Source organism: Equus asinus, chromosome 3, assembly GCF_041296235.1.
Source record: "Equus asinus isolate D_3611 breed Donkey chromosome 3, EquAss-T2T_v2, whole genome shotgun sequence".
NCBI lineage: Eukaryota > Metazoa > Chordata > Mammalia > Perissodactyla > Equidae > Equus > Equus asinus.
In genome coordinates, this window is record NC_091792.1 from 2794889 (window position 1) to 2814615 (window position 19727).

Here is a 19727-nt window from a genome sequence, read left to right on the forward strand (position 1 = left end):
AAGCTAGGTTCTGGGGTGCATCCCCCGTCTGGCCCATGTAACTTCTTGGCAATGACAGTGATGACACAACTGATAATTTGAGGAACATCGGGTGTTGGGGCCCAATGGTTATGGAAACAGAAAGTCCTTTACAGAAACTCACCAAATGAACACGGATTAGAATCGAAAGGAATCTCAAAAGAGCATTGGGTCCATCCCTCTGCCTTCTGCTGAACTAAACATTAAGCTCTTTCAACATTGACACTGTGGAACTTGCAGTCAGTAGCATTAGAGAAAAGTCTTATGATGCGGATGGAGAGCATCTTTCCTTTCTAACCTCTGCCTGTCCCATGATGGTCTCCTAAGAGAATGCGAAGTCCATCCTATTGAAAGTGTCACGGTGCTTCCAAGGCAAGAGGAAAAGGGCACTAGAGCGGTCAGGTAAGTGTGGAGGTATGTGCGCGTGCGTGAGAAACTGCAAACGATACGTATGCATGTAGTATGTATGCACATATATAGTTTATTTCCCTTAAGATCTAAAAAAAAACTCCTGTGTTTGCAGACTGTATATTCCGTTGAGAAGATAGCTGAAATGTTTGACATTTCTAAACCTAGGGAGCGCTCTGGAAATGCAAAACTAGCAAAACTGTCCCGTCAGAGGGCAGCAGGGGGCCAAGCCTGGCCCCGCTGTCAACCTTCCCCCTGCCGCCCGCGCTGCGGGCAGGGGCGGTGGAGGACCCCGAGAGCGCCCTGAGCCGCTGCCACGCGCTCCGCTGGTGGACACCGGAAGCCGGCAGGGACCTGCCGGGCTGTGAGCTGCCTTCATCGGTTGACAGTTCAGCTGTGCGAGGTGTGTGTGCTGTTGGGCAAACTGGCTTTCGGTTTGGCTTCCTACAAAAGAAGCGGAAGGGGGAGCTGTCGCGGTTCCCAGCTCCCACAGGGCCCCTTCTCCTGGCCTGTGCGCGCCGGCCACAGCGGGTGCACGACTGTGCGCGCTCCTGTCTCTGTGTGTGTCTGTTTTGTGTAACTGTTTGCATGTGACTGTCAATCTGTCTACATGACACAGAAACGGAGACGCCGGCGGAAAAGTCCCTCTCGCAAAAATGACCTCGGCGTCTTCCTTGTGGACACCCAGGTCGCCCGCGCTCGCGATGCTGTCGTGGTCACTTCATTATTTTGCTTCCTCCTGGATTCTTTTATTTACAGTTCTACAAGAGTGAGAAACACGCGTCTATTGCACTTTTCTGGGATCTCACTTCTTTGAAGAGAGACAGTGGTTGAGAGAGGAGGAGAAGGTGAAAAGGGGTAAATTCTCCCTCCAGATTGTAAAGTGTGGTGATTTAGAGCCCAGGACCTGGACGCAGATGGTTCGGATTGGAGTCCCGCTCTGCCACTTACACTAGCTGTGTGCCTTGGGCAAACAGCTTCTACTTCGTGCCTCAGTTTCTTCGCCTGACTCACAGGGTTGTGAAGATTAAATATATGTAAAACGCTTAGAACAGTGCCTGACACATAACCGTCACTATTAACATCGTCCTCGGCATCAACGTGTTAAATTTGGAGAAGGACCATTCTGGTCACTTTCCCCACCAGCATGCACTAGCAAGGGCGAGACAGACCCTAAGCCGCCCGCTCCAAGAGCTCCAGCACCAGCAGCCACCCGGCCACTCCCGCCACTCCCGCCCACGCAAACCTGCTTCTGGGAATCCCTCCCCAGCTGTGGTGCGCACCACACCTGGGGGCGCGCTTGAGGGGCGCAAAGGCAAACGACGCGCTCAAGAGAGCTGGCTGAAGAGTGCATTTGGGGTGTTTCCTACCTGCCCCAGGTTTTTGCCCTTCTTACTGCCGCCGAATGCCAGTCCTTGGTATGTGCCCGCAGATCGATTGGCGGCTTGTGCAGGCGTCTCCCCGCCCAGGGAGGACTTGATCGAGTTGAGTTTGGCCCGGGAGCTGCCCAGCTGTGAGCTCTCCACCATCAGCACCGCGGCCAGAAGGAGCAGGCAGCGGGACGAGTCCTTGCCCCGCATCAATGCGGCCATCTCCCGGCGAGGGGTCTCCGGGGAGGCGCAAAGCGTGGAGGGGAGCGGAAGCAAGGGGAGAGAGGACTCCAACTCGGGGCCCCTCACTCGGGGCTCGGGGGCTCGCAGACTCTGTTCCCCCGACCCCTCTTGGCTGTGGGCTCCCAGCCGTGAATGAACTCAGTCTCACGCCTCAGACCTGAAGCGAGCGTGACCCAAGCCAGACCCGCTTCTCCACCAGGGCAGGAAGTCCTCGGGAACTGGAAGTAATCAAAGGCGACGAGCCTTCCAGCCAAGGAGGCGTGACCCGAGGTGCAAGAAGACCCAGCCCCGCGGACCGCGCTGCTTGCGTGGCTCCTGGCCCCGCACCTCCGCGGGTCCGCCCGGGTCTCCGCGGTCCAGTCCTCCTCCGAATGGCTCAAGAGTCTGCTCGAGCTTCTTCTCCTCCGGCCTCAGTCGCTTTTCTCTCCTCTGTTCCTTCCCTACCCTTTGTGTCTCAACCTCTGCAGGACACAAATCCTCCTTTTCAAAGTTAGCGGGCGCTAGAATGAGGGACCAGGAACCGCCCCCAGACCGGACCCTGCAGGTGTGAGCGAGCCGCGGTCCCCGCGCGCGCGCACAGTCCCCCGAAGCGTTGTCCCGGGTCGCACCCGGCAGCGATGCCCTGGCAGCGGCCCTGAGCTCTGAACGGCCTCCCTCTCTCCGTCTGCTCTTTCCCCGCCGCCGCCTATGCTTTTTATAGCTTCCCACAGTGGGGTTTTTTCCTCCGCCCCCAATTCAAGAGTGACAAAGAGTGAAAACGTCTCCCTCACCCCCCACGTTCCCGCCCCCTCTTCTCCTTCCCCCGCGGCTGCTCCCTCTGCGGCCGCCCCTCCTGCTTCTCCCTTTCCCCCCTGCCGCTACTCCTCCGCCCCACAGTTGAGAAAGTGGGATTCACCCCAGAGGAGCAGGAGGGCGCCTAATTCCTGACAACAGCTCCAGAGGGTGGAAGGACCTTTGGAAACAGACGGAGGGCAAATGTGGACGTGGAGAGAGGCAAGCTGCCCCCGGGCTTTTGGACTGCCACCACCCTTCCTTAGGCCCCCGACCCATCTCTAGGGTGTGACACCACCGGACGGAGCCCTGCAAAAGCCGTAGAGAAGAGTTAGGGAAGCGAGCGTCCGGCGTTAATACCTTGTCTGTGCGCGCTCGCGCCGGGTTTGAGCCTGTGCCTCCCGGGGGATGTGTGAGGCTGGCGCTGTGCTGGTGCGCCGATCCGGAGGGTGGCTTTCGAATCTGGGAGGAGAGGACCAGAGAAGGGGAAAGATGCTCCTAGTCTCCTTGCCCGGAGACTTTCTGGTTTAGGACTTTCTAGTCTCCTCTTCTCCATTCTCCAGCCCCCACCCACCGCACACGCAGAGATGTCTCTGTCTCTGCGGGGCTGGGAGGAACCGGGTGCCGCTGAGGACGCTCCGAGAGTTTGAACCTCACAGCTCTACCTGGCATCTTTACCGCGCCGGGCAACTGCCCCCTTTGCGAAGACGAACTACTAGACAGGAAGGGACGGGGCAGAGGAGCCTTTGAGGTCCTGCCTTCCTTGGCTTCCTGCCTTCTAGCCTCTGGGAATTCCATGAGAAGCCTTTCCTGCCAGACCCCAAGGCCCCCCAGGTCCAGTTTGCTTCTGCGAAGGTGGAAGGAGGCTCCGCGGGCGCGCGGCGCTTGGGGGCGCCGGCGGCAGCTGCGGGGCGAGGCGCAGAGGAGCGGCGGGCGACGCGCCTCCCCAGCAGGCTCGGGCTTGGCGAGGGTTGGCCATCAAGCCCGAGGCTTCCACGGCAACGAGAGCGGGCATTCGCAAGCGGTTGCATTTCTCCTTCTGCGCGCAGAGAAATCCAGGCAGCGCGGCACAACTCGGCGGCTAACAGCTGGGGGAGCAGGTTGCTGTGCGGAGCCGCTGTCTAGGATTTTCGGACCTGGGTTCCTCTGCTTTCACACCTGATCCCGGCAGACAGTAGCATGTGCAGGAGGCTACGGGCAACATGTTGTCGCTAAGTAAGAACGTTAGCGACTCCTTTCTTTTCCCCAAAAAAGGGCAGAGTTCTAAAGTGTGGACAGCACCAGCTCTGCATATTTCTCTGCTCCATCCGTGAGTCAGTCTGCTGTGCAATTCTTCATTTTCCAGAGTTGTTTTTTTAATACACAAGCAGAAGGGGACTAAAACTTGAGGACCCCCTTCATGTTGTCTTCTTTTTGGAGTGCCTTGTGCTTCCTCGGGGTAGAGATTTTCACGTTTAAATTTTTTATTCACTTTTTAAGAATGTGCCCAGGATCCCAGACACTGCAGAGGGCCAGGAAAACTGACCCAGACTCTACAAATAATCAGTGGGACTCAGTGCTCAGACTTTGCACAGGGTGTATCTTTTGCCTTCGTTCTGATTTGCCAATCAGAAAACATTAGAGAGGAGGAGAAAATTAAGTTAAGGGTCCTCTGGTTTGGATATTTTTCCAGAGTATTTTAGAGCAAAAGGAAAAGACAAAAGAGAGCTACACGTGTAGGCAAGCAGTCACTCTCCAGCCCCTGGAAGCGTGTGGATGCCCACCACCTGCTGGAGAAGAAACTCAGATGAACCAAGAGAAAATGTGAAGATGCTGTGCCTGCTTCTGTCAGTTCCCTCTTTCTTTACCTCCAACCGAAGTAAGAGCCCACCTAGTCAGACCTAATTCTTGTCACATGTACTGATAAAAAGTAATGTCCAGCTCAGTGAATTCACTCTCAAGAAAGCCCTCACCTCTGGATATCATGATAAAGAGAGTATCCCAGAGGCTTACACCACATCCCACACGCTCCCAAAGAAAATGGTACAATTACAGTTAAAAACCAAAGTCCACATGAAGTTTGCTTGCACAGACAGTCTCATATATATATCAAACACAATCACACTTATGGGATCAAATGCTAAAACATATACAGCTACGATTCAGGCTAAAAAGGAGGTAAAAACTAGTTTCATTCATGATCCAAATGCTCTCTGCACAATTGTGTAATGGACAGAGACAGACACACATTACCCGTATGTAGACTAGTAAATATAAATACCCCAAATCAACTAACTGCAAATAAACAAAATCTTCTGGATTACTGTCATAAGCCCACATGTGTTTTCTCATGTGAGTTTTCTTAAGTAGGAAGATACAAGCTTCATATTCTACTTGGAAAAATAGATTTTTTATGCCTTTTGCAACAACATCATTAAGGAGTAAATATACAAAAGCAGCGTGTACAGAGGTAAGGATAGGAAGAAAATGCCTCTGTGGACATTTTTGCCTTTAGCCATACTTTCGCTCTTCTCTCTGCTCCTCCAGCTGTGGGGTCATTTTGGTTCCACAGAAAAACCACAACTGTCTCAGCAGTTGTTTCTGGATCCTGTTTTTCTTTTGAATACTTAGCCCCAAGGTAAGTTAAGTGTACATCTTGTTACTGTATTCTTGTTTTTCATCCCATTAGTTCTCTCCCTGTATTAGTAACCGCTTCCTACAATAGTCCGTTTAGCAGTTGTCCATGTGTTCATTGCATATTTATTAAGTTTAGGGCCTTAACGACACAAAGGTGAGTAAGTCAGGGCCTCGGCCCGAGAGAGGCTGGCAGTCCGCTGTCCAGGCCTTGCCTCCCTGAATTCTGCCTCTGGCCCCACTCAGGAGTCACTGCTCTGAGCCTTCCTCTCTTCTCACCCACTACCAAATTCTGCCTGCGTCAATCTCTCACAGGGCATCTGGAACTTCTAAGCTGGGCTGAATTCATGTGACTATGGGAATAAAAATTTAGAGATGTCCCCCAGAGTCTTTCCTTTCCTTATAATTTAGATGTACATTTTAGTAATGTACAGGGAGACACTGCTACATTTGTGGTTGAACCCAAAGAAATGACACTAGTTGTGGTCATTTTAGGTTCGTAAGAACAGAAAGAAGTATGGTACTATGGCAAACTTGGGAAGGGAAATTATTTTTTAGTGGGTGCTGTAGGACTCCAAATCATCCTGTCCACACAGGATGAACGTGAAAGACCTTCATCTGGTTGGATGTTAAAGGATTTAGAAAGTATGGTTATGTGGGTTTCCTCTCTCCATAGTAAACCGGGCTACCCGGTCCTTTATTCTCACTCTTGGGATCCTATCACACGAGAATTTTATGTCTTCATTCTGCCTAAGGAGCAACAGCACTATGTGTTTCTGTCAATTCCATTTTAAATAATTTGTAATAAATGTAAATTGGCACTAGTATTGTGAACAGTTTTTGTGTTTCTTGATAGGACTAATTTCCATACCAGATATGAAAAGTTACATCTCTTATTTGACCTCTGCCATAGTTTCAGCTGTTGACTCCTTTATGCCTTGATCTCATGGACAATAGGACCAGCTAATGAGCGGAGGTCTCATCACTCACATCTCTAACTGTGCACAGACATGCACAAGCGATGGTTCAAGGGACTTCACAGTAAATCAATCAGAAACATAGTAATTGCTTAGCTAATGGCTTGGTTTTTAACCCTTCACATATTGATCACCTTCTCCATACTTTGTCTGCCACCCAAATGAAAGAGAATTACTGAACAGATCCTTCTCCTAGAGCCTGAACCCAGCTAATAAAAAGCGTATAAAAGACATAGTCACAAACTCAGGTAGACAAACTTCTATTGATTCTCATGCAAGTGAATGACCTTAGGTAGAACTGAGATTAGAAACAATCTCCAAATGTTTAACATCAAGCTCTTCCCTTCCTGATGCACAGTTTCTGCTGGTTCCATACACTGCGCATCCTTCTTGGTGCTCTGCTTGCTCCCACTGCTGAGTTCTGGCAGGCTATTTCAAGATTCATCTTTGGAAACAGTACTATACTTGGCAGTGAAAGAGAGGTTCTTAATTCTTGAGAGAGGTTCATTGCAAAAAATCTCATCTTGGAGAGCATCAAAACAAACAACTTTTAGATAACCTGGACCAGTGGTTTCCAAGTTCTGCTCCTTGCCTCACCAGGGTTCTACACGAGTCCCACATGGAAGTTAGAGCTGCTGTATTTTTGACGAGACCTCAGGGGAGAGGGCTCCAGGAACAAGCATCTTTAAATGACTGTTTTTGCTATTGTTTTCATTTGAGGGAGGTGGTGTTGGTTGGCTGGTTTTAATCAACTGTTAACTGCTCAGATTTGGAAGCTACAGTGAGTTGGGCAAAATATTCTATGAGCCCTCAACCTACTAACAACAAGACGGGTGGATTTCTACCCTTTTATCATTACAGATTATTTCCAAAACAAACACTAGTCAAATGGGGAAACTATTGAAAATCTGGTAATTTATTCAGTCAGAAGTGATTTGGTCATTTGAAGTGAGGACTATCAGAAAATGGAAGGGAAGGCTGACTAAGCCAGTCCTGCTGCAATGTGTTCGTCCTGGTCAATTATCTGAACTGATGACTAACGAACATGGAAAAACCTTAACTATAAAATAAAGTGTGGCACAGAGGAAAACATAATGGGAAAACTATTTGCGAAAAATAAGGAAATAGATTCCCAAGTGGCAATTTCAAAATCTGTGTTTGAAGCAAAGCTGGGCTTGGTAAGAGGAAACGTAAATTGTGTTTGGTTTATCTTCAAAGGATCCTTTTGTAATAGAGCCTACATTTGGATACTCTAGGAATAGACTACAATGCTCAAAAACAGTTTGGAGTATGAAAAGTCAAGATACTAAACTTCCATCAGCTTAAGGAATTTTATAGGTAACTGGCTTGGAATATATAGCAAAAATAAAAGTAATAAAAATAACCAAATATATTGAATGCTCACTCACTCTGTGCCAGACTTAAGTACTTTACATGTACTGTCCCCTGTTTGTATCCTAGAGTTTGTGCCTTTACAACAATGTCCGGTACTAAACTAACGCCGAGTGAAGAGGAGCCTGCAGCACAGTCGGCCCTCATCTGTGCTTTCAGATGCCAAGTGATGCAGCGATGTGCAGGCACTGGAGAAAAGGGGGCTCCGTGAGAAGAGGATGGAGGTGCTTTCGCATCATTGCAGCTGTGCTTAATGTTGATTCCTCTGAAGGGGCCAAGAGAAACCACCTGGTAAAGGCTACAGATAACACCAAGAGCAAAAGTAGTGACACCAATACCGCAGCTCCATGCAGCTATGCTCAGTGTAGTTCAGCCTCATGGAAACAGAATGATTGTTTAGCAGAGAACCGAAAATGGCTCTCTGCTCTGAGGACGCTGTCTTACTCAGCTCAGGCTGCTATAAAAAGTACTACAGACTGGGTGCTTAAACTACAGAAATGTACTTTCTCACAGTTACCGAGGCAAGACGTCCAAGATCAAGGTGTGACCAGGTTTCGTTTCTCCTGAGCCCCCTCTCCTTGGCTTGCAGATGGCACCCTTCTTGCTGTGTCCTCACATGGTCGTCACTCTGTCTTTGTCCAGATTTCCTCTTCTTATGGGGACACAAGTCATGTTGGATTAGGGCCTCCCTAAAGACCTCATTTTAACCTAAGTACCTTTTTAAAGACCTCATCTCCAAATGTGGTAACATCCTGAGGTACTGAGGGTTAGAGTTTCAACATATGAATTTGGGGGAGATGACACAATTCAGTCCATAATAGATGTATTTGTAGACTCGTGCATATTTAATTATTTGGGGAAAGAGCAACATTTCTGGAACTCTACCACAGTTCATAAACTTAATGTGGCTGATGTGTCACATGTCCACTTAAAAAAGTTGTTTAAATTTTTCCTATTATCATTTTACCTCTGGCCTGTGTTAATGATGTTAACTTCCTCACCTTCCTTCTGGGTGTGAATTATGGCTAAATATGAACCCAGCTGACCGAGTCTGAATGTGATTGTCAAGATTCCGCTGGGGACCCAAAAAAGAAAACAAAGAACACAAGCCATTTGCCATGCAGATAAGGTCATTTCTACATTTAAAAACAGCACTCTGTTAATGAAAGATGGAAACAATAAAATCCAGGAGTATATGATACAGAAATGAAATCATTGTAGATCAAAGAGAAAGGAAGCAGCAATCAAAGATGGAGTGACCTAGCTATCAGCAAGTTGTTCCGCCACTAACTTAATTTGTCCATTTATTCAATTTGATTTGTTCAATTTACTCTGTAAATTAATAGTCACTTGGAATCACAGCACCTTTAATTAATTCAAGGCAGTGCTAAATATGTGGAAGCCGAGGGACTATCTAATGTCCTCGAAACTGCTCATGAAATCATTTTTTAATACATGTGCACTTTGGCCGCTTGGTTTTTAAATTATCAAGAAAGCTGAGCTAGAATAAGCTCAAATTTAGTTTCTTTTTTTGTTGTTCTTCTTTCTGAAATCTATAAAACGCTGTTTTGGTCGTTAATGTCAAGAATATATGTGCAGATTTGTATACACCTAAGATCGAATGATATCTCCTGGAACACAACTGTTTCCACGCTCTAAAATGAGGTTAGCCTTTTCTCTAATACCAATCTTTGTATTTTGATCAACAAGAAAAGGAAGTTCTTAAATCTTTGATCAATTCACCTTTTATGTATCAAAACGTATTATTTAGATATGATCTTAGCATGTAATAGAAATATGCAAATTTTGAAAATTATCCTTTTGTTCTATAATATTGAATATGTTTCTCTCCTCCACCTAACACTGGAGCTAGCAGTAGAGCCAGGGATATGCAAACTTGGAGACTTTCTAATATGAAAAGGCAAGACTCATTTATGATCTTCTAAGCACTTCTTTCAAACTCATGGAATTACCTAATTTTCTTCTAAATGTTTGCATAATTCTAGGTCTTCCATTTAAAAAATCCCACAGTTGCAAGTTTTGATCATAAGTTATGCTTACTACAGTCCACCACTCTTCATTCTCTTTAGTTAGGTGTAGATACAGCCTAAGACTTAGCTATAAGTTAATTTGTACACTATCTGTCAGTCATTTGTAAAGCACTTTCTGAATATAGCAGACATGATCATCTGCTTTTCTTTTTCAATGGTCATCTAACGTTAAAATGCCCCTAAGGAGACCACTCTAAGTAATCCCCCTATGTGAATCCTATATATAAGGGATGGAAACTGCAAACCATTGTGATATTATTCTCTGATAAGAGTTCCAAGGATCTACAGTTATTATCAGTCTGGAAGATGAGGAGAGGTTCAAGCTCATGCAACAGAGGGCATTAATGCACATTTATCAGTGGTAAGAAAGATGAAGAGCTAGAGATTATTACAAAGTAACTTTTCTGGGAAAAAGAGTTTAAAGACCTTTCCTATCCTGGTGTTATTGAATGGAAGAGACTTGACAAAAGAATTCATTTATTCCTCCCAGGAAGAGGTTGCAATACTTCTCAAATATTAGATTTTCAAGATTTAAAATAAAATCAGAAAGCTTTCCCTTACGCATTACTCACAAGGAGCCACCTTCCTTTGCTGAGGGCTATGCCGAGGTTGTCCATGAGGCATTGAAGTCTACTGTAAAAACTCTTCCAAACCACTCAGAAACAAAGGCAAACAGACAGCATTGCAAATGATTCACTGAACGTGCGGAATGCATTGGAAATGAACAACACCTACTTCATCTCACTCACTACCACCTATTCTCAAACTTTCTCTGGCTACTTGGAAAAAATGCTGCAAAATCAAAGGACCTTGGCACCTAACCCTCCTTTAGCTCCTGTGACTGCTCACCATGGTGACAATGTTTGCATCTTTTTTGCCTGATTCTTTAAAGAAACTACTTCAACTGCTGCTTCCCTCCTCACTCCCTCTATCCTGGTGTTACCAGTTGCTCCACTGCTTGTGACAAACCATCAACTAAAGCAGCCCCAACACAAGGGGGTGCTGTTATTCAAAAAGCCGATAGGCAGAAGTTTAAAGGTTGAGTCTGGGAATATATGATGGCATAGTTTTTAAACTCCTGCCATGCAAAACCAGAAAAAGACACTAGGATAACAAAACCAAAGAAACACAGATAACATCTGTAGTAAAATTAGGCAACAAAGTGAATGAGCAAAATCAGCAGTAGTTGTAAGGCCCACATGGTATCAGTTTCTGTGAAAAGGGGTGTTGAGGGAAAGCAATGAGGCTCTGAGAATAAGAGACCCCTCAGATCTCCACCAGCTCCTCACTGGAGAGAATGCAGCCAATCTTAGAACAGTAGACAAAACCAGCAGGGAATGGGTCCCGCAGGCTCTACGTCAGGGAGCAAAGCTTCTCAGTGAAGAGAAACTCGTGGAAATAGAATCCAAATTGAGCAGGCCAGGAGCAATCAGGACAAAAAGAAAAAGCCTAGAAAGAAATGAGCAAAGGGAGGAAGTTGATCTCAAGAATGTAAGGCCGTTTTTAAAGTCACTCATAAAAACAGAAGAAGGAGCGTCAGAGCGATGTAGCTAGAAAAGTTATTCTGGCCCAGCCCTTTCTCTCGTAGCAAAGAAAACTTAACTAACTTTAAAATGGGCAACAGAAAAGGACTGTAGCCCAATCCTGCATGAATTTAACATGTGAAAAGAAGAGAATGAGGACTAGAACGGCATCACTAAAAGCCAAAAAACCATGCCCAATGAACGCATAGAAACAGTAACCTAACATTCCAAACATGTAAAGAAACCGAGACCAAAACCGAAACTACGAAAGTGTCATAAATCAGAAGACCCAATATGCTTATAATAGTTTCTCCCCAAATAAAAAACCCAAGCAGTGGAACAAACAAACACTAACTAAATAATTTTAGAAAATGTTCTAAAATAGTATGAACAAAAACAAAAAGTTTGAAACTGCATACATAAAGTTACATGGGGGAAAGTCAACCCAGAATGGAAAACATCGTAACATATTCTAGTTAAACTACTGAACTGGAGAAGATATCCTTCAGCCAGTAGGCAAAAATATCATGTCACTTTCAACAACTATGTTTTCTACTAGGAGACAATTAAGTAACATATTTAAGATATTCAAAGAAAGAAAATATGAACCAAGGGTCTTGAATCCAGCTAAACCAATCTTCACGTACAAAAGCTCCAGACAAAATGGTTTGTGAATCCAAGAAGTTGGAGAATATTATTACATAAGCCCTTCCTTAGAAATCTATCAGAAAATAAGATTTAGACAACCACTGATTGGGGAGACATTGAAATAAGCACTGTTACAAAATATACAATCACCTGTAGAACTAAGCATACAAGATGGTCTTCAGAGAGGGAGAGAGAGACAGTATTATATAACGGCTATATGCAGTAACAAGTTACGCAAGAGAGAGGGAAAGAGAGAGAGTGATAACAAAAGACCAATCTCCTTGTGAATATCGATGTGAAGAAATCTTAAAGCAGTAGTAAACTCCACCAGTCCTTTTAAACAATACACCATAACTAAATGGGGTTTATTCAGAAATATAAGTTTGAAAAATACATTATTATGCTCTATCAGTATAACAGAGCTAAGGAAAAGAATAATATGATCATCTCCATAGACGCAGGAAAAGCATTTGGGAGCACTCAACCAACACTATTTGTGTTAAAAATTACCCAACAGAAGGCAAATTTATGGAAATACATATATATACCTCATCACAAAAGTTAGCATCTTTACTTAATATGGAATCATTTGACGCTTAGATGAGAAAGTCAGAGACAAGACGAAGATGACCACAATCTCCACTACTACAGAGCACTGTGTTATCAGTAACAGTCATTCAACTCAGGAACAGAACTCAATTACAGCCGTGGAAATTGGAAAGGTTAAAGGGAAACTATTTCTATTTGCAGATAATGTAAGTCTATATCTGGAAAATCAAAACAACAGAATTTACTGAAGAAGCCGTTTTTAAACTTAATATCCAATAATCACTAGTCTTCATATATAAGAAAAAATCTTATAATGGAAGAGAAGAACCCATGTCAATGCCAAAAACTAATAATGCAATTCTTAGGTATAAAAACATAAACCTGAAATGTCCAAAATCTATATGAAAACAAGTAATACTCCCAGAAAATAAAAAAGCAGACTTATGCAAATAGATAGTTATACAATATTCTTGGATTAGAAGACTTGACATTATAAAAGTGACAGTTATACTTGAAGTAATTAATAAATTTAATATATCTCAATAAAAATACTTTATGTTCGTTTTCCCCCGAAACTGGGAAAGTTGATTCAAAAATTCATTGGATTTTTATAAAAAAATCTTTGAGGAGAGTAAACAAGAATGGTCAGGAAAACTCTGAAAAAGAAGAGCAGTGGTTGGAGAGGTGAAGACAACTTAGCAGAAATTCAAGCCCGTAGAAAAGGTGTTAATTGTTATTGGCACACAAACAGACACACAGGCCAGCGTGACACAATAGAACACTGAGAAGTGTTCGAGACTGCATATGGACGTTTGGTATGTGATAGAAGCAGGTTTCCAAATCTGTGGGCTAAACGATGGACTCTTTAGGCGTTGGTTTAACTAGAGAGTCATATGAAAAAAGTTCAAACTGGATCTATTGCTCACACTCTAACAGATAAGTCCCAAATGGATCAAAAATTTAAATGCAAAAAAACATTAAACAATGAAAGAGGTAAAAAGAAAATATGGATGAATTCCTCCATAAACTAAATCCCTCCATAACCAGGGAAATGCTCTTCTGATTTAAAATCGAGGAGTAATAAAAGGAAAGATGGAAAAATTTGATTTCATAAAGATGATTTTTTTCCATGGCAAAAATCACCATAAAACAAAGCTAAAAGATTAATGACAAATAGGAAAAAATATTTGCATCTTATATTAGAGACAGATGTATAAAGAGCTTCTAAAAATGGAAAAGTCCAACAGCTCTATAAGGAAAATAACCTAGAGATGGGAACAGAACTTTAGAGAAAACGCTAAATGACTCTTAAAAAGATGAAAAAAATGCTTGTACATAATAAGAGAAATGCAAATTAAAACTACTCCAATATATAATTTCTTACCTATAAGACTTCAAAAATCCAACTGTTTGACAATATCTCTACAGCAAGGCTGTGAGGAAACGAGCACCCTTCTACACTGTGGATGGGAATACAAAATGGCATTACCCCATAAGGAGGTGAATTTGGCAATCTAACAAAATTACATCTGCATTTTCCCTTTGAGTCAGTGAGTAATCCCACTTTTAGGAATCTATTCCAAAAATACACCAGTAAAAATAGGAAAAGACATAGACACAGAGGTATTTATTATAGCACTATTTATAATATCAAGGGTGTGAAAAGAATTTAAATGTCCTTAAGCAGGGCATTGGTTGAATATACCCAGGACACATCCACAATGGAGTTCTATGTGTCTGCAAAAAGGAATGAGTAATATATTTACATATTACTATGACGTGATCTTCAAGATGTATCATAAAGTGAAAAAAAGCAAAATGGAAAGCTGAGTATTATCATTTAACTAAGAAAGCGTCAGTTACAAAAAATATATCTGTAACTGTATCTCTATCTATGTCTTTGCTTATGATTAAAAAAAATAGAGACAAACCATCACAAAAGCCAAATGGAGGACAGGAATAGAGTGCAGGAGACCATGGGTATAAACTAGTCTTATTTCTTAGAGTTGGCTTTGTAAACATATAAACGTTTTACATAACTATGAAATCATTATTCATTATGGAACTATTTTCAATAATCAAATTCTAAGTGGTAGGGTTGGTGTTGTTATCCTGAGACTGTTCTGTGGCTTCCATGGGATTGTAATTACTTCTGTGTGGTGAGGGACCAGGATTTTAGATATTGGAGAAAGTAGAAACATATGCAAGATCCATGAGGCTAAGGATAAATAAGCCCTGTATACTGGAATTTGAATTTTCAGCATCGCTATTAACTTCCTACTAAAAGGATCCAGGGCTCTTTGCATAAAAGGCCAACTGCAAGTCTGAAGTAGGAAATATACAAAACATCTCAATAAATCAGATCACAAGGAAATTATAGAAGATGCTGGGATCAAGCATGAAGGATTTAGGAGCCAACTTAAAGAGTCCCAGCTGGGAAAATGTGCATCAATAAGGAGAATATCTGCAATATACTGAAGCACATGAAATAGATTTCGACCCATCAGTTCATAACACTGTTACAAAAACCATTGGTCACCTCTGGAGGATGCAAAATAACCAGCTTACTATTTTGAAAAATGATAAAGAGGAAAAAAACAAGCATTTATTCTGCCTTTCCTATTCTCACCTGACCTCAGGATGGCCAAATAAATTGCCAAGAAGTTGTCTTCATACAGAGGTTAATATATAGAGAACAAATGAATTACAATATCACCACTTTGCAATTCTGAAGGGTTATGGAATCTAGGCAGTCACCACCAGTGTTTGATAACACTACAGAAACGAGACAGCCACATATTATGTGCTGCCTGATGGAAATACATGTTACCACCTCTCATGTGGTCCTGCCAGAAAACTGAATTTGAATCTAATCAAGCCTCTAGACCAAAGCACAAATTTTCAGATAGACAGGGACTGGAGGAACATGTTAAATAGCACCCTGGGGCTGAAATCAGTAAAATCCTGGTCATGTGCAAAACTCTGCATAACAAATCATTCAGTTTTTATGAATGTAACAACAACAATGAAATGCAAAAAAAGATGATGGAGGAAGACCCCTGTAAATTAAAAGATCATTAAGAGGCACATTAGACAACTGTAATGCAAGGATCTTGTAAGGATCTGATTCAAGCAAACAAACGGAAAAAATGGGTATAAATTTAGGAGCTACTGTTAATTTTTAAAGTTGATCATGGTTACTGCAAATGAGTTTTCTTAGAGAGTCCTTATCTTTAAAGACACATACTGGAGTATTTACAAGATGAGATGGCTTTAGGTCTGGGATTTGCTTCAAAATAATCTGAGAGAGGGGTGAGCGTTTTGAAGCGTGAGTGACGCCTGACGGGTCACGAGTTGGTAATTGTTGGAGCTGGTGATGTCTACAGGTAGATTCATTATACTCATCCCTCTATTGTTATAGCTTTGACAGTTTCTATAAACAAAAGCCATGACAGCAATAACAACAATGTTAAAGTAAAACCTCCAATTAAACAAACAGGTGGCCTTTGGGGCAAAGTGTCTTCATGAATAGTGATTATAGCATTTTATATTCCGCTAAACTCTTGAAGAGAACTGAAAACATTGAAACATTGAATCTATAAGTATCCTAAAGGCCTCACGAGGAATTAACCTCTTCTAAACTCTTCTGAAACGACAAATTGGCTTCACCGTGACTATCTATATATATTTCTTACTAGGAGAAATATGTTTTGACTTTTTTCAGGTGGCATCTGATTTCAACAGTACTATCCTTCTGTTTCAGTAATAACACTTCAGACAATGAATTCTTTAGTTTGGGAAAAAATAGCCAGCGTACTTCATTGGCTCAGATCCCAAAGAAGTGCATTTTGTAGTGTGGAATGGATAATGGTAATGCAGGTCCAGAAGCTAGAAAAGAATAAAAAAGAATATCCAAAATAATGCTACTGGTATTAGAGCTCACCTATGAGAGGAAAGTTTTACAACTGAATTGATTTTTTAAGGGGAAGTTTACCTATAAGTAGACACTTCCTGAATTGGATGCCCAGACTCACCTTTTTCTCAGAGAACCTTTTCCCTGAGAACTGCCTCACATTTACAATTCTTGCAGCTTCAGGGCAAGTGTTCTGCTGATCTTGTTGGTATACCATCTGCCTTCCTGGCCACAGTAATGGATTTGGTGTTACATCTGAACCAATAAAGCTTTCAAGTCTCTTTCTTCCCTGTGAAATTTGGAATTAGCACTAAAAATAATGGTATAAATCTACATGTGTTCTTGATATAAGAAAATGCAAGCTCAGAATCTGTTGGTAGAATATTCTGCCATGTGAACAGGAAGGAAGGAAAGTCAGTCTTTGATAAGAGAGATTGATGCAGATGAGCAGAAAGAGGGGGAGATGAATGATGGAGAGAGGGGACTTACCACATGCTGTCGAAAATAATAGATTAGATCAGCAAATGGGGGGATGTCTGGTGGATGGATGAATTGATGGATGGGTAGATGGACGGATAGGTAAATAGATAGAGAGATAACGATAAAGCAATATAAACAAATGAATAGCTATCACATGCAAATATCTCCAAGTTTTATAGTTAAGTGAGAAAATACAGTGCAGACAAATAGAGTCTAGCTGTGTCTGTGTGTGCTCATAAGCTGAACACTTAAACAAAACTTGAATTCCTATTATTGGTTCTGGTTTGGTCAGGGAAGTAGGACTAAGGGAAATGAATTGGTGAGGGGTAGTTTTTATTACAAACATTCCAATATTATTTAAATTTTTATAGATCGTTTGTTTTATTTATGTAAATTTTAAGATATACTTATATTCAAGTATTAGTTGAGCAGGTAGAAAAACAAAATTTAAAAATGTTTATATCCCAGAATCACCAAACAAGAACTCGAGGACCAGAGGGAAAAAAAAATCTGACTTTACAACAATTAGTAAAAGATCTAAAATTCTATCAGTTAAAAAATTCTATCAATTCTCAACTTTACCACTAAAAGAGACAAGCGATAGCATAAGACCCATTTTTGGAATGTAATATTTTATTCCTTTCATAGACCTGCTTTCTTGTGTTTACTTAGGCTGACACTGAAAGAATTGTTATTCTCTAAGCATTTACATTCCCCAGAAGAAAGAAGCCATAAATTGTGTCGCTTAGTGGCCCAGGCAGGGCTGGGAATAAACACTCAGGACAGAAAATCCAAAATATATTATACTTATCAAGAGTCAGGACTCTGACTTTGTTTTTGCAATTTCTTCCCAAAATACCTTTTCTCCATCCACTGGGTTTGACTTTAACAAATGTTTATGAAATTCATTATACATATAATTACAATTGCCAATTGACAAACACACATAGTAAAAATTGACCTCAGATTTTCTCAGCTAGTCAGTTCCTTCACAGTGATGCAATCAAACCTTTTCATTTATTAAAGATTCTGATCAACAACTGGTCCACAGTTGCCCAGCACATCAGTAGCAAAGGCCAACCTGAACTCCACGGTCTGACTTTACTTAAGCAATGCTTCCAATAAATTCCACTCAAGTAAGGTGTGTACATTTTCCGTCTTGGACGCTAGAGGGAGATTGTTTGCTGTTATCCACTTTTAGGCACATTTTACAGCAAGGCTCTTTCCTTTGATGGTTATCCAGTCTATGGCTGCACATGGTCACACGTGGCAGCTTTGCAGCCTGAGGCTCTATCAAGAAAACACATTTTTAAGAACACTCTTCTAACATATGTGGGAAAGACACCAATTTAGGAAGTAGTTCACATTTATTTACAAAATGAGATTCTAAACTGAGGAAATTTAAAATGGGTAAAGATAACGTCTAACCAAAGTAGACCATAGGTCAGTCCTGGTTAATGCAATCACGTTTGCTAAGTGAAACATTTTTTAAAATGTAATAGTTAAACTTTTAGAACCTCAGGGGTTATAACCGATTTGCACTAAAGTATTTTGGCAGAAAATATATAATGACATCCTCTCTGTTCTCATCTCCCTCTCCTCTCCTCCTTGTTCATTCAGTGCCCAACACACCAGCCTCACTGCTCTTTCTGAACCCTCTAGACATGTTCTCACCTAAGAACTTCTCACTCACTGGTCCCTCTGCACACAACTTCTTCCTCCCAACATCTGTGCTGCTCATTCCCTCAGTGGTGTCAAGTCTTTGCCCAAAGGTCATCTTCCCAATCAAGCCTACCCTACTTAAGATTGTACTATTACCACCCACCCCATAGCCCTCCTTATCTCTGTGAACTTACGCTATATATTTTCTTTTCCTTATGGAATTGATAAGTTTCTATTATTCTATGTATTTGACTTATTTATTATGTGGATTATTGTCTGTGTCCTCTACTAGCATGTAAGCTCAATGAAGATTTTAGTCTCATTTATATATAAACGTATTTTGAAGACCTAGATTAATGCCTGGCACATAAAAGGCACTAATTGCTAAAAGACTTAATTAAATCCTCTTCAATTCAATTCTATAAAACATTATTGTTTTGTACTTGAATTTAACCATAATTTTCATAATCTCAACATCTGTTATTGAAATGACTTTTTCCTACCAGAAAAACTTGCAAAGATAACGACGTTTTCTTTATTTGACATACAGTCCCACAAACACTGATGGATAACTATCATATCTTGTCTTCCTTGTCACTTGGCATTTGAAGTACCTTCATTTTTCTCAACATCCATGAATAAGAAATGCTCTTGTCATTTTTTTCTCTTCTTTTATATCCATTATACTTTATCTGCATTTTTCCACTGGAGATGAAGTATAAAAGACGGCTTAGAGCAGGAATAACCAGAAGCAAAATTGTGAAGTTGGATTAAGTAAATCTTTGATGCTGTGCCAACAAAAATCATCTAATAGGGGCCGGCTCCGCGGCCGAGTAGTTAAGTTCGCAGGCTCCGCTGCGGCGGCCCAGGGTTCGGATCCTGGGCGCCGACATGGCACCGCTCATCAGGCCACGTTGAGGCAGCGTCTCAGATCCCACAACTAGAAGGACCTGCAACTAAGATATACAACTGTGTACGAGGCGGGTGGTTTGGGGAAATAAAGCAGAAAAAAAAATTAAAAATCATCTAATATTCCATCTCCTTTAGACACTGCCCCTCAGAATGTTTTATCACTAGCCATCAACTAAGCCCTGCCAGAGCACCAACTC

The 19727-nt window shown here is 42.1% G+C and overlaps 1 protein-coding gene across 1 annotated transcript in view; it reads right to left on the reverse strand.

Annotated features, from left to right (window-relative positions):
• DKK2 (dickkopf WNT signaling pathway inhibitor 2) overlaps nucleotides 1-3160 on the reverse strand; it is a 94024-nt gene extending 90864 nt beyond the window's left edge. Inside the window, exon 1 of the mRNA XM_014839103.3 lies at nucleotides 1797-3160. Within this exon, the coding sequence (XP_014694589.1) occupies nucleotides 1797-2018 (222 nt within the window). The 5' untranslated portion in view covers nucleotides 2019-3160. The remainder of the gene's footprint in view (nucleotides 1-1796) is intronic.
• Between the last annotated feature and the right edge of the window lie 16567 nt (nucleotides 3161-19727).